Source organism: Cucurbita pepo, chromosome 15 (assembly GCF_057944985.1).
Source record: "Cucurbita pepo subsp. pepo isolate OVF chromosome 15, ASM5794498v1, whole genome shotgun sequence".
NCBI classification, from domain to species: Eukaryota; Viridiplantae; Streptophyta; class Magnoliopsida; order Cucurbitales; family Cucurbitaceae; genus Cucurbita; species Cucurbita pepo.
The window spans coordinates 1,036,497-1,063,374 of record NC_141812.1 but is presented as its reverse complement, the minus strand read 5'-3'; the positions used below and the strand labels follow the sequence as shown (position 1 = coordinate 1,063,374).

The window sequence follows — 26,878 nt, the reverse complement described above, 5'->3', positions numbered from 1 at the left end:
TATGACTTAAGATATATGACCCTATAAATTTTACAAATTTAGGTCGATTAAGAATAAGCCTATTATTATTGATTGAGATTTTACTCGCCTATTTGATATCATATTTATAATCATGTAGCACATCAATAAAAATATAAATGTTATAAATGTTATTTCTTCTAAAGTTATTATAAAAATACATTATCAATAAAATAAAAGTAATCTACGCTATTCATGAATGTTAATTTATTATTAAGTCTATTGTTAATATATCATATCAATAAAAATAAAAATAAAAAAGTGTATAAAAAGAGAAGGAGAAAGAAAAAATTAAAGAAAAATAATGATTAATTATAAATAATAAAAAAATTATTATAGGTAACTAGTTTCCATCCCTACATTAATTATAAAAAAATTAAAAAAATTACAAATATTTTTTAAAAGATTAATGAATATTAAAGTGTATATATTTTTCTATCTATATATTAATATTAAAAAATATTTTTTAATTTGAAATTATTGAATTTTTTAAAAGTGGGAATAAAATAATAGCTAAAAAGCTTGTTTCCATAGATATATTAATTATAAAAAATTTAAAAAAATTTATAAATATTTTTATAGTTGTTATTATCCTTTTCTATTCCTATATATTAATATTTAAAATATTTTTGAATTTGAAATTATTGAATTTTTTAAAAGTGGGAATAAAATAATGGCTAAGAAACTTAACTAGTTTCCATAGATATATTAATTATAAAAAATTTATAAATATTTTTATAGTTGTTATTATCTTTTTCTATTCCTATCTTAATATTAAAAATATTTTTGAATTTGAAATTATTGAATTTTTTAAAGGTTAGAATAAAATAATGACTAAAAAGCTTGCTAACCAGTTTCATCCCTATATTTAAAACTTATAAATATTTAAAATATTTATAAATATTTTTATATATTAATATTTAAAATATTTTTGAATTTAAAATTATTGAATTTTTTAAAAGTTAGAATAAAATAATGGCCAGTTTCTATTCGTGTATTAATTATAAAAAAATTATAAATATTAGTTAATGAATATTTCAAAAAAATTTATAGTTATTATCTTTTTCCATTCATATATTAATATCAAAAATATTTTTTGAATAAAATAATGCAATTTTTTATAAATATTTTAAAGTGTATAGCTCTAAATTTATTATTATCTTTTTGTATCTCTAGTAAATATTTTTGAATTTAAAATGATTAAATATTTGAAAAGTTAGAATAAAATAATGGCTATAAAGCTAATTATTATTAGAGTTAGGCTTGAAATTGATTTAAAAATAGTAAAATAAATTGGTGTCATTTTCAAAATAATTCTGTAAATAATACATGTCACAAGAAGCGAGTGGCTCTCGGCGCGAGTTCTACGGAGAGCAGTGCAGGAGGCTTCGTCAATGAGATATTTCTTGTCGTTTATCACATGTCCAGCCTGGTTCGGGTCCTTAGCGCCGTTGCCCGTTCGTGTCGCTCATATTAAAAATCAGAAAGTTCTGGACAATCACATAAATTCCACTCCTCTATCCCTTCCCCATCTCTTGTTTTTTGGATTTTTCTCTTAGTTTTGAGTGAGACTTGATGGATCCCTGTTGTAAGATTCAGCCGATGGGTGAGTCTATGGTGGTTTGACAATCGCTCTAATCGGAGACAGATTTGGTTTTCGGGAATTGTTTTCTGAACTCGGTTTCTCTCGGATATGTCGGAGCTTTGTCTTATGGCTTCCCATGGATACCCTTCGGCTCTTGTGTTACACCACCAGCATAACACCTCCAGGGAAATCAAGGTACCCTACGACAAACTGTTGATTTGCGAAATTTCTATAACTTTTGTGCTACTTTTTTTTTTTTTTTTTTTTTGGATTTTAAGCCGACTTTCAAGCCAACCATGGATTGGTTGTTTATAATTATTCCCATTCTTGGTTTGTTTCTATATTGATTACGCAAGATATTGTACTTCTGTTCTGATCATTATTGGCTTGGAGATTCTTGTATGCGTTGCTCCCTTACATTGGCTAGCCCTTCCTCTTTGTCGTTCCACCTTTTAGCTATCAAGGTCACACCATTAAATCATGTTCTTAAGGCATAAGAATCTTTTGTGAGTGATCCTCGACTCATCGAGTCGGCAGTTTAAACTATTGTAAGTTGTCATGAGGATGAGTATGTATTGTCGCAACTCTCATTTAGTTCATAACCCTTGATGGTTCATATTCTCATTTATTTTTGTTATTAACTCTCATTTAGTTCATATTCTCATTTTGATACATGAATCGAGCATTAATGTTGCTATGTTTGTATAAAGGATTGTCTAGCATTATTTTGAGACGTGGAGTCATTGCCATTTTGTATTGCCTCGAGACAATTGGGAGAAACTTTGTGTGAGAGTGTGAGAGTGTGAGAGATACACTTGTAAACACTTTGGTTATAGTAATTGACTACTGCCCGTGGATGCAGGGGAATTTCTTCTCTCCAAACCACGTAAATCTTTGTGTCTTCTTGTTTAATATATATTTGTGGGTGTGTGAGTGCGATCGATCTTGCTTCCGCTTAGGCTACAACTATCGAGTATCAAAACATTTTGGTTGTGGCATGTAAGGGTGCAACATAAACTTTTTTTTGCTTTTGTGATTAACCAGGACTGTCAGCCTTTCTTGTCAATACGTGGAGCTAGGCCAGAAATTGTGATCGGGTCAGAATTGCAAAATACTCAGCCTCCACAGAGCCATGGATCATGGAAGTCTATTATCGGGATGCCAGACTCCAATCAATTAGTTGAGTTTGACCCAAAAGTTAGAAGTCTGAACATGATTGACACACAAGGTTAGTCGATTAGCAAGTTTCAACATAGTTTTTAAGGACTCTTATTATCTTTCCTATCATCTATAACAGCAGGAAACAAATCATTGAACTTCATCATGACTGCTTTACTTTTCACTTCTCTGGTGAAATGTGATTTTTTTTAAGAAAACACTAGTAGAGCAACGATACTTCATAAAGAAGTGTTATAGTGATTATTAGTATAGTTGTATCGTTGTAAACATCTTAAACATGTTCTCCTTTATTGTCCTTTTACTATCTTTTACAAAAATTACCCTTGTACACTTGTCTAAATATGTGAGATCCCACATCAGTTGGAGAGGTGAACGAAACATTCTTTATAAGGATGTGGAAACCTCTCCCTAGCAAACGCATTTTAAAACTTTGCAAAGATGACAATATCGGCTAGCGGTGGACTCAACATCAACATCATCATCATCATTATCAGCTAAACATTCTTGTCTTCGGTGCATCTTCTAAGATGTAATGGCAAAAGTAATTATAGGCTAAGCTACCATAACCTAAGTTGTATTAGTATTATTGCGCAAAGTGGACTTTTATAATTTGAAGATTAAACTAGACAATAAGGTACATTTATGGGCACCTATACCCGATTCTTAATTGTTCCCTCTTTGATTTGGTTTCAGATAATCAGGGTGGCTCTTTGATATTCAGTTCTAGATTTGAGGAGGAATTCAAAAGGTGTGAGAAAGTCTTGGAGTCCCTTGTGTCCTGTCCAAGTGAAGAGAAGAAATATGCATTAAATTTACCAGACTTAAGGGGGTTACAAGAATTAAAGACGCAGCATTGTCGAGGGCCCGTTGCTACTTCACTTATCTTTCCTAGCTGCGAGTTTGATGCACCGGAGCCAATCATGGACTTCGTTGGCGAATTGATTAGAAGCTCAAAGATCACAATTCATCCTGATGGACAAATTCTTTTAACTGAGACTGGGACAAAGATCAAGGATTTACTTTCAGTTGTTGCTGAGTTTTATTTGTCGAAGAACTCTTTAAGTTGGAGCAGGCAGTCAATTCTTGTCCCCAAATATGATAGGTACGTCTTTCTCTGCCTTTTTTATCATCCACAGATTTTTTTTCTTCTTGAAATTACATGAATTTGAGCTGAGACTGCAAGCATTCTGTGCCCAGGTTGAACGGTGGAGTGGGAAGCCATATTTATGATTCTCCGGTGAAGCTTCATGCAACAACCATTGCTCCTATGAAGAGGTATGTGCCACATGCCTAGTCGTACAAGTTTGATTATTTTCTCGTCATTCGTTTTGGTCGTGGCATTTGCTTTTAGACTTAATCCTGTTATGTACTTGACAGCCCTGATATAATCAAGGTCAAGCCATCGCCAAAAAGGAGACGCAGTAAGAAAGTAGGCCATGAGAGAGATCTGTACAAGAAAAACTATGTCCACGCATGTGAGAGTCTGCTATCCTATGTGTTTAACAAGCAGCAGCAGGGGAGAAGGGCAATACAGTCATTAAAGAATTCGGGGCGAGAGGTTCCTCAGTTTCTCACTGAGTTCTCTGTTGGTATTGCTGGGGCTGGTCTTGTTGTCCTTTTCTCTGTCATGTCTGAAGTTGCTTGCGGGAGTGTGCCATTTTGTTCGTCTAAACTCTTGACCACTGGATTTGGGCTGGGTCTGGTTTGGCTGTCTTGTGGCGTGAATAAACTGAGGGATACAATAATCTGTATCAGCAGGAAAGCAGCCAAGGTTAGCTTGAAGGACGATGAGATGATAAGGAGAGTGGATAAGAGCCTAAATGATGTCTTCTTCAGAGCGGCGACCTTAATGATGGTAGCCATCTTGAAAATTGGTTAGGCTTAAGTGATCATCCTAGTTGGTATTCATCTGAGTGTAGATATGCGCAAGTAAAGATCGCTTGAACTCAGAAGTGACAATTTCGAACCGATATCGGCATCGAGTTCAGTTGCTTGGGTCTGTTTGAACGCCCCTCTCGAGAGCGGAGACTCGTTCTCTTGTCGTATCAGCTGTTCATACAAGGTTTTGGTTGTGGGGGGTTACACTATCAAATACTTGAAGCAGATTGCAGGCGTTGTAGTTATATACAATTTTGTTCTTATAATAAACGTATTTCTATGAAGTTTCTTACCTAAACTCTTTTCCTTATATAAATAACTATCCTTTTAGGGGCAGCTTGGTTGGAAGTTTTTGTTGGATGAGCATGAATATATAAGCAAGCTAAATTCATGTTCATATGTAGTTTTCAATTTTTTATTATCAAGTATCTTATTCCGAGATATAGATAAATTTTGTCAATGTTTATTTATTCTTCCTTTATTTGGAAGAAATTGATGCTTGTCAAAGTGACTAACTGAAACGATAAAGTATTTTCAATTCAAAACGTTACGTAATTTGGAAGGACCCGTACGTATACCAACCGTGGATAGTCCACCAATAGAGATGTATTCCTTACTCGTAAATCCATGATGATTCCCTCCGATCCTTAATAGTGTGTTTATTCATCTACGACACAACAACGTCACATCTCATTGTTATCTCGATTTCCAATAACACAACTTCATGATGTCATCTCCATGTTTTGGGACAGCTTAGCCATTTTGGCTTGCTTGGACACATCCGTTGGGAATTGACCCATGTATCGATCATCTCAATAGGATATCCCAAACATCCATCTATTCGGGTTATTATCAGGCATTGGACTCTCCCATGTTCATGTTAGACTATTTACAACATTTGTTTTGAATAGCAGATGTATAGTCCAACCTCTGACACATGGGCTGGGGTGTAATATCGGCAGACTCATGTTGTTCGATACTTAGTTAGAAATCACGAACCTCCACAATGGTATGATATTGTCTACTTCGACCATGAATTCTAATGGCGTTGCTTTGGGCTTTCCAAAGGGTCCCGTAACCAATATGGGACTCCCTCCAATCATGAACCGTGTGTCGTAAGAGTCACAGCCCTACGTCACGTTGCTTTGTTTTGTCCTTTTGAATTTTGGTTGCTGCAAAAGGGAGAAGCTATTCATGAAGTGACACCATCTTCGGGGTGCTATTTTCTAAGCGAGCAGAGAAGGAAAGAGGCGTAATTGGCGACAGAGCTGAACTGCATGCTTACAGAACACTCACCCACCACAAAAAAAGCCGATTCCTTTTTCCTCCCTTTTCAGTAATAATCATGCAAAGGAAGGGCTAGCGCGGTTTCTTAGCTTACAGGATGTCAGATTCTTCCCTCAACCTTTTTCTAATTTCTCCCGAATCAATACTCATTGGGATGCTTTGAAAACAGCTATTAAGTTTGTCATACTTGGACTCTTTCTTAAGAGAATTGGGCAGAAACCATTACTTGGAATATGGTTCTCCTCTCTTAATGTCATATTGATTGGATAACACTCACAAAAAGCACCCGCGTTTTCGATTTCTTAATCAAATTCTATACTTCGTGTCGTGTACAATGAAGCTTCGAACTAGGATCCACGAAGCATCCTTATGGTATCTTTTAATAATCAACCCCCGTCCTCTGTTGATGATTGTTGGGAGGAAGTCTCATCATTAGTACGAGGCCTTTTCGGGAAACCAAAAGTAAAGCCACGAGAGCTTATGCTCAAAGTCGACAATATCATACCATTGTGGTATTAGAGTCACGCCCTTAACTTAGCCATGTCAATAGAATCCTCAAATGTCAAACAAAGAAGTTGTGAGTCTTGAAGGTGTAGTCAAAAGTGACTCAAGTGTCGAATAAAGAGTGTACTTTGTTCGAGGACTTCAGAGAAGGAGTCGAGCCTTTATTAAGAGGAGGTTGTTCGACGGCTCCATAGACCTCAGGAGAGGCTCTATAGTGTACTTCGTTCGAGGGGAGGATTGTTGAGGATTGTCGATGGCGGAGGTCTCAGGGGAGAGACTCTATAGTATACTTTGTTCGAGGGAGGATTGTTGGGAATTTAGGGAATGATCATAGGTTTATAAACGGGGAATACATCTCCGTTAGTACTGAGAAAAAGCAACTTTATGCTCAAAGTGGACAATATCATACCATTGTGGAGAGTCGTGATTCTTAGCACCACCAATGTGGAGAGTCGTGATTCCTAACACTTCTCCAAATTGATTCCTCTCTTATAAATAGAAGAAGTTCCCAACACCCACAACACCATCAATCATAGTCTATCAACACACCATGGGAAAGAACACCAAATCCTCCAAGCGCAGTTCAGTGTGCGAGAGGTTTCTCAAGGCTCTCGGCATGTGTCCTTCCCCAACCCGCCATGAGGAACCCCTGGCTCCTGAAATGGACAAAAAACAGAGGCTCAACATCAATGGGGCACCTCAAATGGAGAAAAAACAAAAACTCGAACCAAACGACGCGTTCAGCGACTACATCAATCGGGCTAAGCGAAGGCTGGGAAGCATATCGAGCAAGCGACATGATCCGAGTAGCAAGGGGAAAGAGAATCTGAAGGAGGATCGGCGCTTTACAGATTATATCATCCGAGCTAGGAATAGGCTGAGGGCTACCTCCTCGACCGTGGGGCGGAGTAGTAATGGTAGCTCCAGGAAGTGAGAACAGACACCACCTGAATAACGCCGCTACTACAACGACAGCCACCTTGAGTTTCGTGTTTTGTTCTTATTTGTTTGTTTGGTTTGTGGATTTTATCTCATTTGCTTATTAATTGGGGTTACTGTGAATTGTGAATGCCATATACGGTTGTAGTACACTACAGCCTTGTAATTCTACGCGGGTTAAATTGTTTTTGTCATCGTTTTAATACAATGGTATGATATTGTCTTCCGTCTTCCTCTCGACAATTTTTTCCTCAAACAAAGTATACCATAAAGCCTTCCCTAAGGTCTACGTAGCTCAAACAGCCCCCCCTTAATTGAGGCTCGACTCCTTTCTTTGGAGCCCTCGAACAAAGTACACAATTTGTTCGACATATGAGTCGCCTAAAGCCTCTCCTTAATCGATGTTCAAATTCTTTTCCTGGAGCCCTTGAACAAAGTACACCCTTTTGTTCGATACATGAGTCACCTCCCACCTCTCTTGAGGTCTATGTAGCCCTCAAACAACCTCTCATTAATCGAGACTCACTCATTTCTCTGGAGTCCTCGAACAAAGTACACTGTTTGTTCGACACATGAGTCGACTCCCTGAGATCTATGTAGTCCTCAAACAGTCTCTCCTTAATAGAGACTCAATTCCTTTCTCTGGAGTCCTCTAACAAAGTACACCATTGATAATTCTATTGACCGGACTAAATTAAAGGTATGACTTTACTTTGGGCCCATACGCTTCCATAGGAAGATTCAAAACAGGCCGAAGTGTCCAACTAACAGGTGGTCGGCTGTGGCCCAGTATTCTTTCTTTTCCTCTACACTAGACTTCCGCTGCCGCTCTTGCTAAGAAGCCGCCGTCACGTCCGTCGTCGTCGTCGTCGCTCCACCACGTCCAGTCCCATCCTTTTTTCTCTCCCCATCCCTCTCCGTTTTATTTGACGGAACCCTAGATTTTCAACGCTGCCGTTCAGGTACGTTCAACGTCGCCCTACCACGTCGTCCACTTCTTTCCTTTTCCTTCTCTTCGTTGCAACCATTGATGCTGTTGGCCCTCTGCATTTTAAACTTCGCCGTTTGCTTATCGCCTTGTCCCGGTTCCACTGCCATCGTTGCATAGACGGCACCTGGTTCGCCCGTGGTTTCTACCGCCGTCGCACCTGGTTTGCTCGTCCCCCACCTTTTCTTGTCACTTTTTTTTACATGCATGATCGCACGCGTGTTGGAAGTTAACCGAACATTATTTTCTAAAAACCAAAACCTTGAATGGAAGCTCTAAATTAAAAGTTTATAATACCGTATGTCTTTGCAAATATTTTGTTATATAACCTAGAAATTTTCTTAATGCAGATATGAGAGAATTACAGATTTCCTTGAATCAAACCCAGAAGATTCGGCTTCAAAGAGCCCTAGAATTGCTCGAGTCTATCTCTTCGAAGGCCAATTCCGATGCTTCTGTTATAGTTGCTGATACTATTCCTCTGAATTACGACGATGGTGTCCTCAAGTATATAAATACTCACTATCTTTATATAATAGTTGCTTGGATTGTGTACTTTCCAGGGGATTATATGCATTGAGGTATAATTGAAATTTGATTACAGGGGACATGGGACCCTTGACTTAAATGGAGAAGTAGTTGCCACTATTTGTGGAGTGGTTGAGCGAGTCAATAAGCTTATCTATGTACGTGCCTTACGTGCTAGGTTGTCCATGAAACTTCGTAATTTGGTTTTTTCTTGATGATAATTTAATAATTTCTTGTTATTATATATTTTCTGATGTAATTGTCTGTTCTGGATATTAGATATAAACCGGAGGTTGGTGATATCATAGTGGGGCGTGTTACAGAGGTAAAAACGAATGTGTTTTTAGTTATTTTTTTGGTTTTAGATAAATGTAACATAGAGACGTTGACAAGCAAAACTTATTTGGAGTCATGGTTATGATGCTGTAAATAGGAAAATGTGTTACAATTTCTTCCTGTCTGATGCTATCTTAATCAGGTTGCCCCAAAACGTTGGAGATTGAATATAAATTATAGCCAAGATGCTGTCTTGATGCTTTCTTCAATGAACTTGCCTGATGGTATTCAGGTATTGTAGAATTCCTACCAGACGATGAATTAGCTGTGCCTTCTGATGAACTTTATGGATAATTTTACTGCCAAATTGCTGCAATTGATCTTTTTCTTAAAGAGTGGTTGCATTTGTTCGAACGTTGGGATAATTGTGTGGAACTTTGATGCATTATTTTTATTTCTAGAGGAGGCGAACTGCAGTTGATGAACTCAACATGCGGAGCATTTTCGAAGAAAATGATGTTATTTGTGTAAGTTCTTTGTAGCTCTTACTTTCATCTATCACCGTCAGAAAGAATATTGCCACTAAGTTTCTCATGTGACATACATACAGTGGGTTTTCTCCTATATTTTGACATTTTTGAAGAATTAAACTTTTTTCATTTGTGGGGGGAGACAAGTCTTACTTAGCAAAGTGTAGTAGGGTTAAACAATTATCTCGTGAGAACAGCTGAGATGCGTCCAAGCTGGCTTAGACACCTACAAATATAAAAGAATATTTATATCCTACTTTGGACGTTATCATGGGTACCATGGAGATAGAACCAAAACTTTAAGTTTTGCCCTCATGGCCATTAGGCCGAAACATGATGGTTATGAACTTTTGTTAGTTAATCGCATGCCCTTTGCATAGGCTGCGGCACATTAGATAGATAGATGCACCTTTAGCACCTTGCCGGTTCTAGCCAAGTGTCTTAGCTCAAGTGCCATTTTCTTTTGTGCCTTTGCTCCTTACCGAGGTCCTTAAAGTTTCTTGACATTCTAGTGTTGCTGTAGGTGTCTAACTCAAGCGTCTATTTGTGTCTCTTTCCCTTAAGTGCCATTTCTAAAGTTTTATCTTCCATTTTTCTATCCGTTTACTTTATCAGCAAGTGATGCAACATATCCATTGTTGCTTCTTTTTCCCACCTGTCACCTCTCTCGACTCAAGCCATGCCTTGTGCCTTGCACAAAGGCTTGAAGAGATGTACTTTGGCGCTTCAGTTTACCTTGCACTATAATAAATAAACACCGCTCTTATCAGTAGTAATTATTCATGCATATTTTCCATTTAAGAAAAAATAACTTCACCAAATTTTTTCTCAGGCAGAAGTGCGTGGTTTTCAGCATGATGGCCTACACCTTCAAGCGAGAAGCCAGAAGTATGGGAAGGTAAAAAGAGTGGCTCCTTTTTAAGCTTCTGGATTTTGATGTAAAAACAAAGAATTTAGAATCAAATTTCCGTACGTCTCCTGCATCCTCACTGGTTTCTTAGGAGAGATTCCGTAGAAAATTCTTGATAGCATGTGAATACTGATTTATAGACAAATATCATGGGGCAAATTCTAGTGATTAAAACGAGTTCTTGAAATGATTATAAAGTTGTTGCACGGGAATGAGGGAGAAAGCCAGGAAGGGATTCATTAAGGTGAAAAGATTCATAGGTGGAAATATTTAGTGATTATAAAGAGGAGCTAGCAGATGAGTGGGAGGCAAAAATGTAAAAGATAGTATAGAAAAGTGATTGTGGAGAACACAAAAAAATTGATCCACTGCTAAGGCGTGAAGGACAATAACACAATAGAACAACACGTCTAATTGTTACATTTTTCCTCTTGCTCGTATGATATGTTCAAGATCTTGGAGGTTACCTTACATTTGAATATGGTATCTTTGATCCAATGGTTATTTTGCTCCGAACAACTTTTCTGGCATCATCTCATCTTATTTCTTTACAATTTGTAAACAAGAGTTGTGCACTGTTATCCAGCTTGAACGAGGTCAGCTGCTCACAGTATCACCATATCTAGTCAAGAGACGCAAACAACACTTCCATCATTTGGAGCAGTATGGTATTGACTTAATATTCGGATGCAATGGATTTATCTGGATTGGGGAGCATGTTGATCCCACAGAGGATATGATGATAGAAGATCAAGTTAATAAATCTGAACAAAAGGGTTCAATATTTGAAGGAACTTTTGGTAACCAAGTGCAAGAAAGAGTATATACTCCACTAGAGACACGCCAGAATATATGCAGAACTGCAAATGCTATTCGAGTATTGTCCAACTTAGGTTTCATAATGACAGTAGAAGTCATAATGGAGACAGTTAGTCTAAGTCTTTCTCTGAACATCAATGTGCATGAAATGCTTGGTTCGGAGTTCTGTGTCCTCACTGCAGAAAAAGAGGCTGAACGGCGGACTTCGAGTAAGAAGAGGGGATGAAACTGTGAGTAATTTAAATTACTGTTCATGATAACTTTTGCTACAAAGAGTTTGATTTTCAGAGGAACTAACTGTTCGAATATTTTGTAGAATTTTGGATTACCACCACTTGGTCTGTTAGTGTTAACAGTATAGAATGCAATATTTGCTTAATTATTCTGGATTACTTGCACTATAGAGCCTCCCCTCCCCTATAGCTTATGGAGTCCTCATCCTCATGGAGTCCTCAAACAGCCTCTCCTTCGAGGTTCGACTATTTTTCTAGAGTCCTCAAACAGCCTCTCCTTCGAGGTTCGACTACTTTTCTAGAGTCCTCAAACAAAGTACACCATTTGTTTGACATTTGAGTTGCTTTTGACTACACTTTCGAGGCTCACTACTTCTTTGTTTAACATTTGAGAATTTTATTGAGATGGTTAAATTAAGGGCACGACTCTGATACCATGGTAGGAATCACGGATCTCCACAATAGTATGATATTGTCCAAGCTTTCATGGCTTTGCTTTGAGCTTCCCCAAAATGCCACATACGAATGGAGATCTATTTTTTACTTATAAATTCATGATCATTCTCTAAATTAGCCATTGTAGGACTTCCTTCCCACCATTGAAAAAGTAGTATTAGTTGGAAGTGGTAGTTGGTTATAGAATCCCAACCACTATTCATTTGACATTAACCCGATACAGGTTGAAGCTGATGAGAGGGCACATGAAAGCAAGACATGCAAGGTGGGGGGAAGAACAGAGTAGAAAAGCTGGCAATTATGAGATGAGTTGTGTTGGGATTGCAGCAGCTGGTGAGGTCACACAAAGATATATTATATATATTGAAAATTGAAAATTGAAAAAGACAAATAATGATGGCATCTTCCACTAATGACCCTACAAAAAACTCCTTCGCCCAATAAAAACATTTCTATATTCTAAATTTCCACCTAACCTTAAATACTTAATTCTATCTCTTCCCTTTTCAAAGTTTATGGCTTTTCATGTCTTCCTTCCTTCCTCTAATGGCCATTCAATTTCATAATTCATTTCCCTGTGGGGCTCCACCTCCCTCCACCACACACACACACATATATATATATATTATATATATATATATATGTAATGCATCGGATTTGGATATGCCGGATTTTTAGTGACGTGGCGTTCCAGAAAAGCATACATGACCTTGTCTTCTTTCAATGCGAGATTGCATTGTTCTAAGCTGTCTTGTTTTGTTTCTCCATCATTATTTACAACCTCAATTATGAGCTTTTAATTTTCTTTCTTAATAATTTATATGCAAATTTTAACGATCACAAGTCTTAAAATAAGACAAAAACTTCGTTAGTGTTAGGATTGCACAACAACGCACACACTCTATCAAGATGAACCCAAAGAACAGGATCACACACTCGATTAAGATGAATACAAAGAATATGATCACAGTAGAGAGAAAATTGAAGGAGAAAGTTATATTGATGACGTATGAGAATACATAGAATGAGAAAAATACATTTTGAAAGCAGTGATTATGCCTAAAGGATATATATATATGGTTTTCGATTTAACCACAAATGTATACCCATATCTATCAGATCTTTACCAAATATCCGAAGAATGTGACTATTGGTTAGTAATCGGAAATTGGAGCAGTTGGCGTTGTGTTATTTATAATATAATATTATAAAATAAGAAGAAGAAAAAGATGAAAACGAGTGGCCCCAAAAGTGGAAGTCAACCATTTGTAGGAGTCACCGAGTCGGACTAAAATTGGGGTTTGTTATTAATTTCTGCACTCACACCAATGCCATACAGGTAAAGCCCACTTGAATGTCACTCTGCAACTCTCACACTTTCCTACTCCTCTTCTAAAATGCTCAACTTCCTCAACCGGACCCTCCGCCGCCTCTGCTCCCGTCTCCGATCGCCTCGTGCCCGCCGGGTCAGACCTAGGGTAGTCGTCATCAAGAAATTTGGAAAAACCACCTCCAAACCTCACGCCGATCCCCACAATACCCTCGACTCCTTCGTTAATGCCTCCTTGGCGTCGCCTGTTCATCCCAAACCTCAATTTCGCGGTCTTAATACGAACAGACCTGTGCGGATTGCGACATTTAATGCCGCCTCCTTCTCCATGGCACCTGCTGTTCCGTACTCTGAAAAATCGAATTCCTCTGCCAAATTACGACGGAGCTTGGATTCCAGTTTACGGACAAAATCCGTAAATGATCGCCCCAAAAGCATTTTGAAACAGTCTCCACTGCATTCGAATTCCGTGAATGGAGTTGTTGCTAATCATAACCTCCACACCCAACCGAAGTTCGTGAAACCCAAGCCGCGGGTTTCGATCAACCTGCCTGATAACGAGATATCCTTACTCCGAAATCGACAGGCGAGCTTTTCTGAGTACGGAATGGAGAAGGAGGATCCGTCCTCTTCAGGTAACGATGGGAATGGGATGCGGATCGATAAGAGTCGGCCTCCACTGAGATCGATTGTAAGCATGCCTTCGGAGCGCGAAAAAGGGGAGAGTTACAGATGCAGTAGGACGGTTGTGGAGGTGCTTAGGGAGTTGGATGCTGACATATTGGCGTTGCAAGATGTGAAGGCGGTGGAAGAGAAAGGCATGAGACCGCTCTCGGATTTGGCAGATGCTTTGGGAATGAAGTACGTTTTTGCAGAGAGCTGGGCGCCGGAGTATGGAAATGCGGTCCTGTCGAGATGGCCCATCAAACGCTGGAAAGTCGAGAAGATTTTCGACCACACCGATTTCAGGTTAGCAGCTGTACACCACACTCAATAGTATTATACTATTCTTAAACTGAACCAAACCTTTTAGATTAATTTGTGTGTTCTTGCTCTGCTCCTCATTTCATAAACATGCTTTTGATTGATGACTATAGTAGACTAGATGGAGTCAAGACGATTGCCTGCTTTTGTTTTCCTTTTAAACAATGAATTCATTTCCTTAAAAGGCAAAAACTAAGCTAAAAACTTAACTTATGGTCAATGTTAGATCTGTGAGGGAAGGCAGAGCCGTCCATTAAACAGTCGAGTATTGTTGGGAGGGAGTCCCACATTGACCAATTTAGGAATGATTATGGATTTATAGGTAAGGAATACATCTCCATTGGTATGAGGTGGCCTTTTGAGGAAGCCCAAAGCAAAAACACGAGAGCTTATACTCAAAGTGGACAATATCATGCCAATGTGGAGAGTCGTAATTCCTAAACAAGATGAAAAAGTAGTAAATAGTTGATAAACTTTGTGAGAATGATGATGGAATTGGTTATTGGGTTGGGCGGTGGCAGGAATGTGTTAAAAGCGACCATTGATGTGGGAGAAGTAGGAGAAGTAAATGTGCAGTGTACCCATTTGGATCATCTGGACGAGAATTGGAGGATGAAACAGATAAAATCCATAATCCGATCGACCAACGACGAACCCCATATCTTATTAGGAGGCCTTAATTCTCTGGATCCCACGGATTACTCGCAGCAACGGTGGACGGACATCGTGAAGGTATCAATTGTTATTTTGAACTTTGTTTAGCTTAGTTGAGTATTGTTTATGGCATGCATCGCATGTATGTTGGTTGGTTGGTTGGTTGATTGATTGATTGATTCTTCAGTATTACGAAGAGATAGGAAAGCCAACTCCGGAAGCTAAAGTCATTAAGTTCTTAAAGAGCAGTATGCATTATAGGGATGCAAAGGAGTTTGGAGGAGAATGCGAATCAGTGGTGATGATCGCCAAAGGCCAAAGTATGAAACTGAGTGATGAATATGAAAAAAAGATAGGACAATGAGAATGAAAGGTTTTTACTAATGGAATGTATGGCATTGGTTGGCAATGGCAGGTGTTCAAGGGACGTGCAAGTACGGGACACGAGTCGACTACATATTGGCCTCTCCCGACGCAGATTACGAGTTTGTTAAAGGATCCTACTCTGTCCTTTCCTCAAAAGGAACCTCCGATCATCACATTGTCAAGGTTGATTTCCTCAAACCTCCTCATTCTCAAGGTTGATTTCTTCAAACCTCCTCCTCGGCCTCGGCCCCAAACCCGTTCGCATTCCCTTTCCCCTTGGAAGAGATGGACACGAAATAACGATCAACACGCCCACGCCCACGCCCTTTGTCTCCTTTAATTTCTCAAACCTTTTCACTTATATTTACACACTCATTTGTATTACATTTAGGAATGGAACTCATATTCCTTTTAAGAACCCATGTACACCTTAATTTCAAACAAAAGTATTAGACACAAAAACTTCAAAACTACAATGAGATTTGAAGGAAGCTGATGTATTTACCAACACACAAGCTACAGTTACTACTGGAACTGCCTGGATTTCTAGTTAAAGTTCTAATGAAAGCTCAAAGTATATCGTTGTCATCAACAATCTACAGAATTACAGAAGAATAGTGTTGACTTCATATCTCTCTGCTATGCTCTTTTATTGATCCATGCATCATTATTAGTACATTTGACTTTGTATCTTTTTAAGAACCAGCCGAAGTATAATTCTATAAAGGTCGTCTTCCATATTTTGGCATAAGCAAACGGGCAATGTAGAAATGGATGACTAATAGTTTCTACGTTCCTTTTCCGTATGTTAGATCCCAGATCAGTTGGGGAAGAGAACGAAACATCCTTTTTTTACAAGGGTGTGAAAACCTCAAACGTTTTAAAAACATTGAGGGGAAATAACTGTAAGTTAAAAGTCTCTTTTCAACTCTGTGAATGGTGTTTAAGCTGCCATTGGGCATGGACCACACAGAAAACTTTTACTTTCTTGGGGCTGTTGCCTTCTCAAACTAGAAAGCCGTCCGGAAGAGATGGGCCTTAATGGGAGATTTTGCTGAAAAAGCTCCAGAGGAGTCCAAACTCCAAACAAAGGAATATGCTGCTATGACCCATCAAAAACACCATGTTTGTAATTTGAAAAGGAAATTTCATGGGAATGGTCTGTCTAAAGTACCTGAAGAATAGCATAGGTTATAGGACCAACGACTGAAAAGTTATCTAGTTTCTAGATCTTTGTCCTTGTATATGTATAGTGTTTAGGGTTTAGGGTATAGTGTTCTTGACATTTCAAAACTATGTTAGATAATCTGTACTGTCCATCTGATCAATAGAGATCGAGTTCTTCTTGACACTAGGAACATATCTGACATTTTTTAATGTTCGATATTTTATATAATTTTACTTTGATGGGAAGTGATTGATATATGATGTAATTATTTATTATGAGTGGGAAGCAAAGAATGTATAAATGATTATTGCATTCGTAAGGCAACAGCAATTACCACGCAATTGAGTACAACTTGATGCTTGATGATGCTCGAGTACAGCTTAATCCACTCTCATTCATTTCAAATCATTCCCCAAATAATTCTCAAATATACATATAATATATATAGCAATAATAATCTTAGAATAAACTTTTAAAATAATTAATCTATTAAATATTCAATAAAAAAATATTCCGAGGTTGATTGAATACAAAGTTTTAAAATAATTAATTTATTAAATATAAATTTAATAAAAAAAATTCAGAGGTTAATTGAATACAAAGTTGGAGTGCATAGACGTTAGATAATTTCTAAAGTTTATTAACTATATATATATATATATATAAATAAATAAATAAAATAAAATAAATAAGTAAAGTACATTTGTTTACAAAAATATAATTTGTCACTATCTTGATAATAATTTGATGTTTAGGAACAAGACAAAGAATTATGATGTCTTGGGAAAACACGAAACAAAGACATGAGAGTTTATACTAAAAGTAGACAACATCATACTATCGTGGAGAGTTGTGAACTCGCTATCTACGACTCGACTCATTTAAGCAAGTAAATAACACAACTAATATCAATAATTGAAATATATTTGTTTTAAGTAATATTATTTTGAAGTTAAAATCCAATTTTGGTCCATCAATTTAAAATTGAACGAACTGAGAAGCAGGAGAAACAGAAGAATATTTTTATTTTAGAAAAATGATGTAATGTGGCGAAAAGGAGCGTGTTTTAGGGCGATGGAGGAGAAAGTGTTGAGATATCTTTTCATGATTATTTGTGACGATTACTCCTTCCACAATCTTAGAACTCACGCTTTTGATTGGTGTGGATTCATTTTACACACCATACCATACGTCCAATTTTGGTTTGTTCTTCGGTAGCTTCCCGCGAAACACAACCTTCCATGGATTCACGCCGTTGGATTTCGCTCATTTCTATGTGGAGCGTTTCCATCTCTCATCTCTTTCCTTTCTTCTTGTTCTTCTTCTGAATGCCGTTGGATTCTTCTCTTCTGCTCTTGTTGTTGCAGAAGGGAGCGCTATTTTGCTTTTGTTTCGATCATGAAGGAGAATGTAGATTCGTCTTCACCCACTGGAATTCTTGAAGACTACTTCAGGAGCTCAGGATCCGAATCAACGTCTTCCGGGGACCCCAAACCGCCTTCCTTTTGGCGTGGAATGTTCAAATTATTGAGGTCAAAATCCACCAAGCCTGTAAGTAAATTGCATCCTCTTAATGTGCTTAAGCTCTCTAAAAAACTGAGCAACAGTATGAGAGAGAGTTTGCATCTTCACTTTCGGTTTGATTCCAACGTCGCCAATTTTAACTCGCCATGGAAGAATTTCACTCTGCCAGACCTCGAGGTTGCGACGAACTATTTTAGCCCTGGTTCGTGCAACCAATACATCCTCTTTTCCATATTTTGTGTCTATTTGCATTGGGTAAGCGTCTTCTTTTTTTTCTTTTTGGTGTAGAAAATCTGATTGGAAAGGGTGGTCATGCTGAGGTTTACAGGGGATGTTTGAAGAACGGACAAGATGTGGCCATAAAAAGACTGACGAGAGGAAAATTTGATGAGAATACTGCTGATTTCTTGCTTGAACTTGGAATCATGGCCCATGTCAACCATCCCAATACTGCTAAGTTAATTGGCTATGGAATCGAGGGTGGAATGCATTTAGTTCTCCAATTCTTTCCTCAGGGGAGTTTAGCTTCTTGGCTTCATGGTTAGTCCTTATGTATGGTTATATATTGTTAGGAATTAGGTTAGGAATCAGGACTCTCCCCACTGAAATGATATTGTTCACTTTTGAGCACTTTTCTTTGGACTTCTCCAAAAGACCTCATACCAATGGAGATGTATTCCTTATTTATAAACTCATGATTAGGGACTCCCTCCCAACAATCCTCCCCTCGAACAAAGTACAATATAGAGTCTCCTCGGAGGCCTATGTAGCCCTTGAACATCCTCCCCTTAATCGAGGCTTGACTCCTTCCTCTAGAGCCCTCAAACAAAGTACACCCTTTGTTCGATACTTGAGTCACTTTTGACTACACCTTTGAGGCTAGCAACTTCTTTGTTCGGCACTTGAGGGCTCTATTTATATGGCTGAGTTAAAGGCATGACTCTGATACTATGTTAGGAATCAGGACTCTTTACAAGGGTATGTATGGTCCACTTTGAGCATAAGCTCTCATTGCTTTGCTTTGAGCTTTCTCAAAAGGTCTCATACCAATAGAGATGTATTCCTTACTTATAAACCCACTATCACTAGGTCTATCACTAGGTTGGGACTTTCCTCCCAACAATCCTCCATTGCTAAATGGCATAATTCCTTTTCATAAGTTTAAACCTATGCATTCTGCAGGTTCGAAGGAGAAGCTGGAATGGAAAATTCGGTACAAAATAGCCAATGGAACCGCTAAGGGGTTAAGATATCTCCATGAAGGATGTCAAAGAAGAATTATCCACAGAGATATTAAGGCCGCTAACATTTTGCTCACTGAAGATTTTGAGCCTCAGGTAATTCTCTTTTGACCTTCGTGAAGATATTAGTCGTTCATTCAGTGCTCCTCACATGGAATGCAGAAGAAGTTCAATGTTTAGTGTTCATTTTTGTTGGTTCTGTTGAGTATTCACTTTATAATTATGAGATAAAAACACAATCCGTAGAAATTTGTTTAACAGATTTGTGATTTCGGGCTCGCAAAGTGGCTACCGAAGCAATGGACTCATCATATAGTATCAAAATTTGAAGGCACATTTGGGTTGGTGAATTGTCATTCGCTTGTTTACTAGTTGTTCATATATATAAGAGTACACATATCAACTCTGATTCCTCCCCGTCCTACTTTTGTAGCTACTTACCTCCGGAGTATTTATCACATGGTATAGTAGATGAGAAAACTGATGTTTTTGCATTTGGCGTGCTCCTATTGGAGCTAGTTACTGGACGCCGAGCTCTCGATTACTCTCAGCAAAGCCTCGTTTTGTGGGTGAGTTTTTATCCTTGCCCCTATAGTACTCGCTTATGCGGGAGGGTTCCAAAGTTTGATTCAATCGTCTCAACGGATTGTTGGGATATAGAGTCTGCTGCCTATTTATAGCTTGTTAAAGCTATATATATATATATAGTAAACTAACAAGCTATATTATATATATATATAGTAAACTGAAACCATATATATAACTCCTTAGGCAGTGCATTGAAAATGTACTTTTTCCGATTTTTGCATTCTCTTCTACTTATATCTCGGAAGTCATCAATATAAACCTTTAGTCAATATTCTCTCTCCTATTCTTTGTGTTCATCTAGATCGAGTTTGTGCGTTGTTGTGCGATCCTAACACGGAGGGCTACTGTTTAATTAAGATTTGTCTACCTTGATCAGGCAAAGCCGTTGCTGAAGAAGAACAACGTGAGAGAACTTGTTGATCCTTTCATAACAAACTATAATTCACGGCAGATGAATCTTGTGCTTCTTGCTGCTTCTTTATGCATACAGCAGTCCTCAATTCGGAGACCTTGTATGAGTCAGGCATGTTCTTGTCTTTATTATTTCTTCAATTCAAAACCATCGTATTTAACAACTGCCTTTGTCCTGCCCGTCAAATGTTATGTCATGTTGCTGTTACTTTGCTCTTTTTTTATACCAGAAACGGTTAGGAATCACGACTCTCCACAGTGGTATGATATTGTCCACTTTGAGCATAAGCTCTTGTAGCTTTGTTTTTGTGCTTCCCCAAAAGGCCTCATGCCAGTGGAGACGTATTCCTTAGTTATAAATCCATGATCATTTCCTAAATTAATCAATGTGGAACTCCCTCCCAACAATCATCAACACAAACGTGATGGTGCACGGGAATTTGAGCCTCCGACCTCAAGGAGAGGAGTACATGTCATGTCATATACTATGAGTATAGCTCATGTTGGAAGTGTTAGTAAAACTAATGGCCGTTGATTAAAGAGGTTGGAAATGGATATGGTTTAATTGTGATGTTTGACATAAAGAGAGCATGGACTCCAAACATGTGATATGCAGGTTGTTCAGATCTTGAGTGGAGACCTGAGCTGCATGAGAGGGACCAGAAAGATCCAAATACCTTTCCTTCGAAGAGCTTTTCGTGAAGAGTTAATTAGAGCAGAACAGCCAAGACTGAGGGATGTTCTTATGGAACGTTTGTAGGTGGCTGGTTTCATGGAAAGTGAAACACAGAGCAGGGCATTGTTGGAAACTAAGTTGCTAGGTATATATTGTTCTCTTCAATGTTTTAATTGTTTTTCCTTAGTTTAGTTCTTAAAACAAGTTTAAATTCATGAAGTTTTTGTATGTTCCAAGTTTTGTTAGTGTTCATGAAGTTCATAAGTTTGGAGGAGGAAGGGTTGGTAGGATTATGGATGCCTTTTCCATTACCAACCCTACAACCAATGCCTTTTTGCAGTAAATTTCTTCCCCATAGCAAAACCTTTCCAAATGAACCATCCATTATTTCCAAGAATATGTTAATGTTGGGTGTTAGAAAACATATAGCTACTAGCTACCCTCCCAAAGGAAGGAAAAAAACAGACCGTGTAATTAATGCTAAAAAAGTTATGTTTTATTGGGTAACTCGGTTACTTTATTTCGTGAGACAGCATTACCCCCCTCCCCAAGGGCATATTACCTTTCTTATCCTTTCCGTTTCGGTTAGAATCTTATATTGATGACTTCAAATATGTACCGTAATAGAAAATACAGAACAGAAAGTATATCTTTGCACATTCTATCTTCTCCAAAAATATATCACCTCCTCCCGTTGACCTGCGAGTGAAATGACATTGATCTTTGAGCTTGAGCTTCCACTAATCCATGGTCATAGTATCCGATTTCATCCTAGACAAGAGTTCATGAAAATCTTTTTAGTTTAGATAATCTTCAATCTGCATCTTCTAGAAATCGAAATCGGATCTATCAAACTTCTCAATTCCAATCTTTGAGTTTTCTTTCTTCACAAATCATCTTTTAACTCTAATACCAAGTTACACATTCAACAAATAAAGTATATTCTTGAAAAGTTGTACCGGTTCTTCATACTATTTATGGATTGGTGGAAGTGTAAAGGCGTTGAACAAATTCACCTCCAAATCAGGATTAGCCTGTGTTTTTGTATCCCACTAAATATTAAATGCATGGCGGCAGCTTGGTGGAATCAGATCATGCATAAGCATAAATAAATACATACATAAATAGGGCGAAGGATGGCGGAGCTGTATGAAAGTGACTTGACATTGCCCTTTACTCTTCTGTGTGCCCTTCGCAATAGTTTCCCATACCCACCCCAATCTCATCCAACCCTAACTAACTTAATTTCCTTATGGATTCGGCATCCCCATTTTTCTCTGTTTCCAACCCTTTGGATTCACACAATATACCATTTTTCCCTTTTCTTCTTTACCCTTTCTTTAATTATTTAATTATTGCACCCATCATGGTATATAACACAAACCAATTTATGTTAGTAATCAGGGATCTCCACAATTGTATGATATTGTCTACTACCTCCCATTGAACAAATTACACTATAGAGCCTCCCCCGAGGCTTATGAAACCCTCGAACAGTCTCCCCTTAATCGAGGCTCGACTCCTTTTTTGGAGTCTTCGAACAAAGTATACCATTTGTTCAACACTTTAGTCACTTTTAACTACACCTTCAAGGCTCATAATTCTTTGTTCGACATTTGAGGATTCTATTGACATAGCTAAGTTAAGGGCGTGACTTTGATACCATGTTAGGAATAACGACTCTCCACAATGGCATAAGCTCTCTTGCTTTGGGCTTTCCCAACATGCCTCGTATCAGTGAATATATATTCTTTACTGGTTTCCTAAATTAGCTAACGTGGGACTCCCTCCCATCAATCCTCAATAATTCCTTAGCTTTTCAGTCCTTTTAGATCTTTGTCAAAACCAAGCCGATCATATTTTGTGAATCAACGTGTAATATTTATTAGATTATATTGGGAGTAAAAAGGGTAGAAATGGAATCCATAAATTAGCAGTATATGGATGGACTTTTTAGAAGGGTTTGAAATTCGTTCGCTTTGAAATTCCCAATATTCTTCCTTTGTGTTGAAGCAACCAAGCTTTGAAATCCGGTAACATGTGTAGTGTAAGTTTGAAGAAAGTAAAAAAGTGGTTTCTTTCACTCCGACCCCATTCCTTCCTATTGCTTTATTGCATCTCATTACCAATGCTTATATAGCTTATACACCACAACTTCTCTTCTCTATATAATCAACATTATGTTTATCTCTCCCATGCATCAAAATTAATTATTTTATTACAATACCTATTCATTCCGTTATCATTCCGTTACAAGCTTCTAATTTACAATATGCAACACCATAACCTTTAGAGCCCTTGAATAGCCTCCCTTTAATCGAGACTCGACTCCTTTTTCTAGAACCTTCGAACAAAATACACCCTTTATTTGATACTTGAGTTACTTTTGACTACACATTCGAGACCTACAACTTCTTTATTCGCCATTTGAAAGTTCTATTCCCATGGCTAAGTTAAGGCATAAGTCTGATAGCATGTTAGGAATCAAAACTCTCCCTTAACTTTGGGTGAAATAGGGGTGAATTTTTATGTAGTGCGGCGGCCTACAGTTGGCATGTTAGGGAAGGGGACCCAACAAACCCCATGGTCACATGATCCCCGTCTCACACACCACCACTTCAGCACTTCCCTTCTTAGGGAACCCATTTCCACGTACTCAAAAACAACACCAAACAAGGCGTATTCAACACTATACAACTACTTATTCTATAAATAAATGAATAAATAAAAAATAAAATTCCCAAACTGCCCTCCCTTCTCCTCCCCTGCAATCATGACCCATATTCTCCTTCTTCTCCAACAAGCCCCTCAGTCATAATAATAAAATAGAACAGAGAGAAACATTAGATAAAGTGCATGGTTGTGTGCTGCTGCGGCTGCTTGCTTGCCCCAAGCAGCAGTCAAGACAACACCAGCTTCGCTTCTCCCTCAAGCCAAATCCACTTCAAATCTTGGTTGCTCATATGCAGTTCCGCCATTAAAACCTTCACAGGTGATTTCCCTTCTTCTCACTTCTCACGGAAAAGCAATCCCTCCTTTCCAAAACCCACTCCATAAATAAATCCACCCATTTCCTGACTCTTCTTCCCATTCAATCCCAAATGGCCAACTCCCACAGAGCTCCCCTTCTATGTTCTTTCATGCTTTTCTGTATGCTGCATTGTAATTTCAACTTCCACGCATCCGCAATGCTGGATCCGCTCGACTTCTTAGCGCTCCAATCCATCAAGAAGGCTTTGAAAGACATGCCAGGCTCTAATTTCTTCGCCTCCTGGGATTTCACTTCCGATCCCTGTAATTTCGCCGGCGTTTCCTGCCAATCCAACCACGTCGTAACCCTAAATCTCGGAGACCCCAGGGCTGGTTCGCCTGGTCTAATCGGTCGGTTAGACCTCTCAATCGGTAAGCTCTATGCGTTAACCGAGTTCTCCGTGGTTCCTGGTCGGATCTACGGCTCTCTTCCCGCAACACTCTCCCAATTGAGGAACCTGCGTTTTCTCGCCGTCAGCCGTAACCTAATCTCCGGTCAAATCCCTGCCGGTCTCGGCAGCCTCCGCAAGCTTAGAACGCTGGACCTTAGCTACAATCAACTGACCGGACAAATCCCTCGCCCTATCGGAACGCTACCGGCATTGTCCAACCTCATTCTCTGCCACAACCGTCTCACCGGCCCCCTTCCTTTCTTCCTCTCCCGAACCCTAACTCGTCTCGACTTGAAGCATAACGCGCTCTCCGGTTGGCTCGGTGCAAACTCCCTCCCTCCTTCCCTCCAATATCTCTCCCTCTCTTGGAACCGTCTCAGTGGTCCCGTAGACCGCCTCCTGATCCGGCTCGATCAGTTGAACTATCTCGACCTGAGTTTGAACCAGTTCACCGGGAAAATCCCCGGCCGGCTATTTACATTCCCGATCACCTCCCTCCAGTTGCAACGGAACCTCTTCTCCGGGCATGTGGAGCCGGTGAGTCGTGTTTCAATCACCACCGTGGATCTGAGTTACAACAAGCTATCCGGGCCGATATCGCCGTTCTTGTCTAGCGTACAGAATGTGTACCTGAATAACAACGAGTTCAGTGGTCGGGTACCGGCTTGCTTCGTGCAACGCCTCCTCTCGGCGAGTATCCAGATACTGTATTTACAGCATAATTATCTGACGGGTATAGAGATGAATCCGACGGCTGAGATTCCTTTGAGTAGTTCGCTGTGCTTGCAATACAACTGTATGGTGCCACCCGTACAGACCCCATGCCCGTTGAAGGCTGGAAAGCAGAAGACCAGGCCTCGACAGCAGTGTAACCAGTGGAGAGGCTAGTCCGTCCTCACACGTGTCGTCCAACCAATTTTGCGTTTTTTTTTTTTTTTTTTTTTTTTTTGTGGTCCTTGTGGGTCCCAGATGGATGAAATAGTATAAAAATAATCCCAACATATTTGTAATATTAATATCGTTACATGTGAGCCCAAAAAGTCCCAAATCAGTAATGCAGGCTTCTCCTTCTACTCTGATTCGGAACTCATTACTTCATAATGTTGGTCTTTAGCTGCTTAAATCCATTATAAAGTTTGAACATGTCGAGTACCATTCAAGGTGAATTCGTGGTGGAGATTCATGATAGTACGCTTATACGGACATTTTGGGAGGGAGTCCCACATTGGCTAATTTAAAGAATGATCGGAATACATCTCTATTCGTATGAGACCTTTTGGAGAAGTCCAAAGTAAAGTCATGAGAGCATAAGCTCAAAGTAGACAATATCACACAATTGTAGAGAGTCTTAGTTTCTAATATGGTATTAGAGTCATGCCATTAACTTAGTCATGTCAATAGAATCCTCAAATGTCGAACAAAGAAGTTGTGAGCCTCGAATGTGTAATCAAAAGTGGATCGAGTATCAAACAAAGGTGGCTCCCTTAACTTAGCCATGTCAATATGAATCTTCACTGAAGTGTCAAATAAAAAGTGTAGTTTGTTTGAGGACTCCAGAGAGGGAGTCGAATCTCAATTAAGGGGAGGTTGTTCAAGGACTCCATAGGCCTCAAGGGAGGCTCTATAGTGTACTTTGTTGGAGGATAAGTACGAGGCATTTTGGGGAAGCCCAAAGCAAAGGTAGGTGGGGTTATGCTCAAAGTTGACAATATCATACCATTGTGGAGGTTCGTAATTCCTAGAAAGATAATGAAAAAAATTTTAGCGAAGAAGGTTGGAATCTGACATCCACTAAATAACAAAAAGAAGGCCATAAAAGAGTATATGGAAACAGAATGCAAATGAGGTTAGGCGTGGGTGAGGTTTGATTTGACTGTTTGGGGTGCACATGGTAGCCGGTGGTACCCATATTTTATAATATTTATTTATTCTTTTGCTCTAAATAAAGGTCCCATTTTGTCTGGAGTGGTCGATTTTTAACGGTTTGGCCCAGACCTATTGGAATTAGGTTCCGATGTTTTGCGAGTTTTGTCAAACTCTCTCACCCTTATTATTTTTATTAAATATTAAATTATATACTTAAATATGTGGTCCCTTGTATTTATAATATTTCAAACTTCGCTCATTCTATGGGGGGTAATCTTACGAGACTATTTCACCGTCTCGAACAAGATGTCTCTAATTCATTGGTTTCTTTCTCTTTTGAGTGAGCTCGAGCTTATTACGATTAGGTTGTTACTTAGTTGACTTGTGTATAGGGTTGGGTCAAATTTTCGATTCATGCGTATTTTGTTCTCATGCTTTGTTACGATCGCATAACAACGCACACACTCGATCAAGATGAACACAAATAATAGGAGAGAGAAAATGCAAGAAGGAATATT

General features: G+C 38.7%; 5 protein-coding genes across 8 annotated transcripts; all 5 read left to right on the top strand.

Moving 5' to 3' along the window:
• The first annotated feature begins 1,403 nt into the window (after positions 1–1,403).
• Positions 1,404–4,952, top strand: LOC111811444 (uncharacterized). The gene is made up of 5 exons (XM_023698297.2): positions 1,404–1,798; positions 2,648–2,831; positions 3,476–3,884; positions 3,980–4,057; positions 4,160–4,952. Exons 1-5 carry the CDS (start codon positions 1,712–1,714, stop codon positions 4,659–4,661), a joined length of 1,260 nt encoding a protein of 419 aa, XP_023554065.2. The 5' UTR covers positions 1,404–1,711; the 3' UTR covers positions 4,662–4,952.
• A 3,164-nt stretch (positions 4,953–8,116) lies between these two features.
• Positions 8,117–12,598, top strand: LOC111811443 (exosome complex component RRP4 homolog). Of its 3 annotated transcripts, XM_087118042.1 has the most exons (9): positions 8,117–8,352; positions 8,499–8,541; positions 8,729–8,885; positions 8,983–9,084; positions 9,186–9,231; positions 9,385–9,474; positions 9,644–9,709; positions 10,545–10,610; positions 11,209–12,598. In XM_087118042.1, the coding sequence occupies exons 3-9, from the start codon at positions 8,731–8,733 to the stop codon at positions 11,665–11,667; spliced, it is 984 nt and encodes a 327-aa protein (XP_086974168.1). In that variant the 5' UTR covers positions 8,117–8,352; positions 8,499–8,541; positions 8,729–8,730; the 3' UTR covers positions 11,668–12,598. The 3 variants fall into 3 exon arrangements, with proteins under 3 accessions (XP_086974168.1, XP_086974167.1, XP_023554063.2); XM_087118041.1 differs by lacking the exon at positions 8,499–8,541; XM_023698295.2 differs by having other exon boundaries at positions 8,118–8,541.
• A 702-nt stretch (positions 12,599–13,300) lies between these two features.
• LOC111811442 (uncharacterized) lies at positions 13,301–16,059 on the top strand. The gene is made up of 4 exons (XM_023698293.2): positions 13,301–14,429; positions 14,966–15,176; positions 15,286–15,418; positions 15,514–16,059. Exons 1-4 carry the CDS (start codon positions 13,528–13,530, stop codon positions 15,681–15,683), a joined length of 1,416 nt encoding a protein of 471 aa, XP_023554061.2. The 5' UTR covers positions 13,301–13,527; the 3' UTR covers positions 15,684–16,059.
• Positions 16,060–17,635: 1,576 nt separating this feature from the next.
• Positions 17,636–21,435, top strand: LOC111811440 (receptor-like cytosolic serine/threonine-protein kinase RBK2). Of its 2 annotated transcripts, XM_023698291.2 has the most exons (7): positions 17,638–18,358; positions 18,445–18,696; positions 19,339–19,493; positions 19,659–19,738; positions 19,831–19,966; positions 20,362–20,508; positions 21,013–21,435. In XM_023698291.2, exons 1-7 carry the CDS (start codon positions 18,031–18,033, stop codon positions 21,154–21,156), a joined length of 1,242 nt encoding a protein of 413 aa, XP_023554059.1. In that variant the 5' UTR covers positions 17,638–18,030; the 3' UTR covers positions 21,157–21,435. The 2 variants fall into 2 exon arrangements, with proteins under 2 accessions (XP_023554057.2, XP_023554059.1); XM_023698289.2 differs by having other exon boundaries at positions 17,636–18,358; positions 20,362–21,256.
• A 2,009-nt stretch (positions 21,436–23,444) lies between these two features.
• Positions 23,445–25,518, top strand: LOC111811441 (uncharacterized). Its single transcript, XM_023698292.2, has one exon. The coding sequence runs from the start codon at positions 24,174–24,176 to the stop codon at positions 25,380–25,382; it is 1,209 nt and encodes a 402-aa protein (XP_023554060.1). The 5' UTR covers positions 23,445–24,173; the 3' UTR covers positions 25,383–25,518.
• Positions 25,519–26,878: the final 1,360 nt, after the last annotated feature.

Bases quoted from the DNA above. Each gene is read 5' to 3' on its own strand.
- LOC111811444 (XM_023698297.2), top strand. From the start codon at position 1,712: ATGTCGGAGCTTTGTCTTATGGCTTCCCATGGATACCCTTCGGCTCTT. The intron at 1,799-2,647 runs GTACCCTACGAC...GTGATTAACCAG, and splicing joins ACACCTCCAGGGAAATCAAG to GACTGTCAGCCTTTCTTGTC. The intron at 3,885-3,979 runs GTACGTCTTTCT...TTCTGTGCCCAG, and splicing joins CTTGTCCCCAAATATGATAG to GTTGAACGGTGGAGTGGGAA.
- LOC111811443 (XM_087118041.1), top strand. From the start codon at position 8,731: ATGAGAGAATTACAGATTTCCTTGAATCAAACCCAGAAGATTCGGCTT. The intron at 9,475-9,643 runs GTATTGTAGAAT...TTTTATTTCTAG, and splicing joins ACTTGCCTGATGGTATTCAG to AGGAGGCGAACTGCAGTTGA. The intron at 10,611-11,208 runs GTAAAAAGAGTG...ACTGTTATCCAG, and splicing joins GAAGCCAGAAGTATGGGAAG to CTTGAACGAGGTCAGCTGCT.
- LOC111811442 (XM_023698293.2), top strand. From the start codon at position 13,528: ATGCTCAACTTCCTCAACCGGACCCTCCGCCGCCTCTGCTCCCGTCTC. The intron at 14,430-14,965 runs GTTAGCAGCTGT...GGGCGGTGGCAG, and splicing joins TTCGACCACACCGATTTCAG to GAATGTGTTAAAAGCGACCA. The intron at 15,177-15,285 runs GTATCAATTGTT...TTGATTCTTCAG, and splicing joins GGTGGACGGACATCGTGAAG to TATTACGAAGAGATAGGAAA.
- LOC111811440 (XM_023698289.2), top strand. From the start codon at position 18,031: ATGAAGGAGAATGTAGATTCGTCTTCACCCACTGGAATTCTTGAAGAC. The intron at 18,697-19,338 runs GTTAGTCCTTAT...TGCATTCTGCAG, and splicing joins TTTAGCTTCTTGGCTTCATG to GTTCGAAGGAGAAGCTGGAA. The intron at 19,494-19,658 runs GTAATTCTCTTT...TTTGTTTAACAG, and splicing joins CTGAAGATTTTGAGCCTCAG to ATTTGTGATTTCGGGCTCGC.
- LOC111811441 (XM_023698292.2), top strand. From the start codon at position 24,174: ATGGCCAACTCCCACAGAGCTCCCCTTCTATGTTCTTTCATGCTTTTC.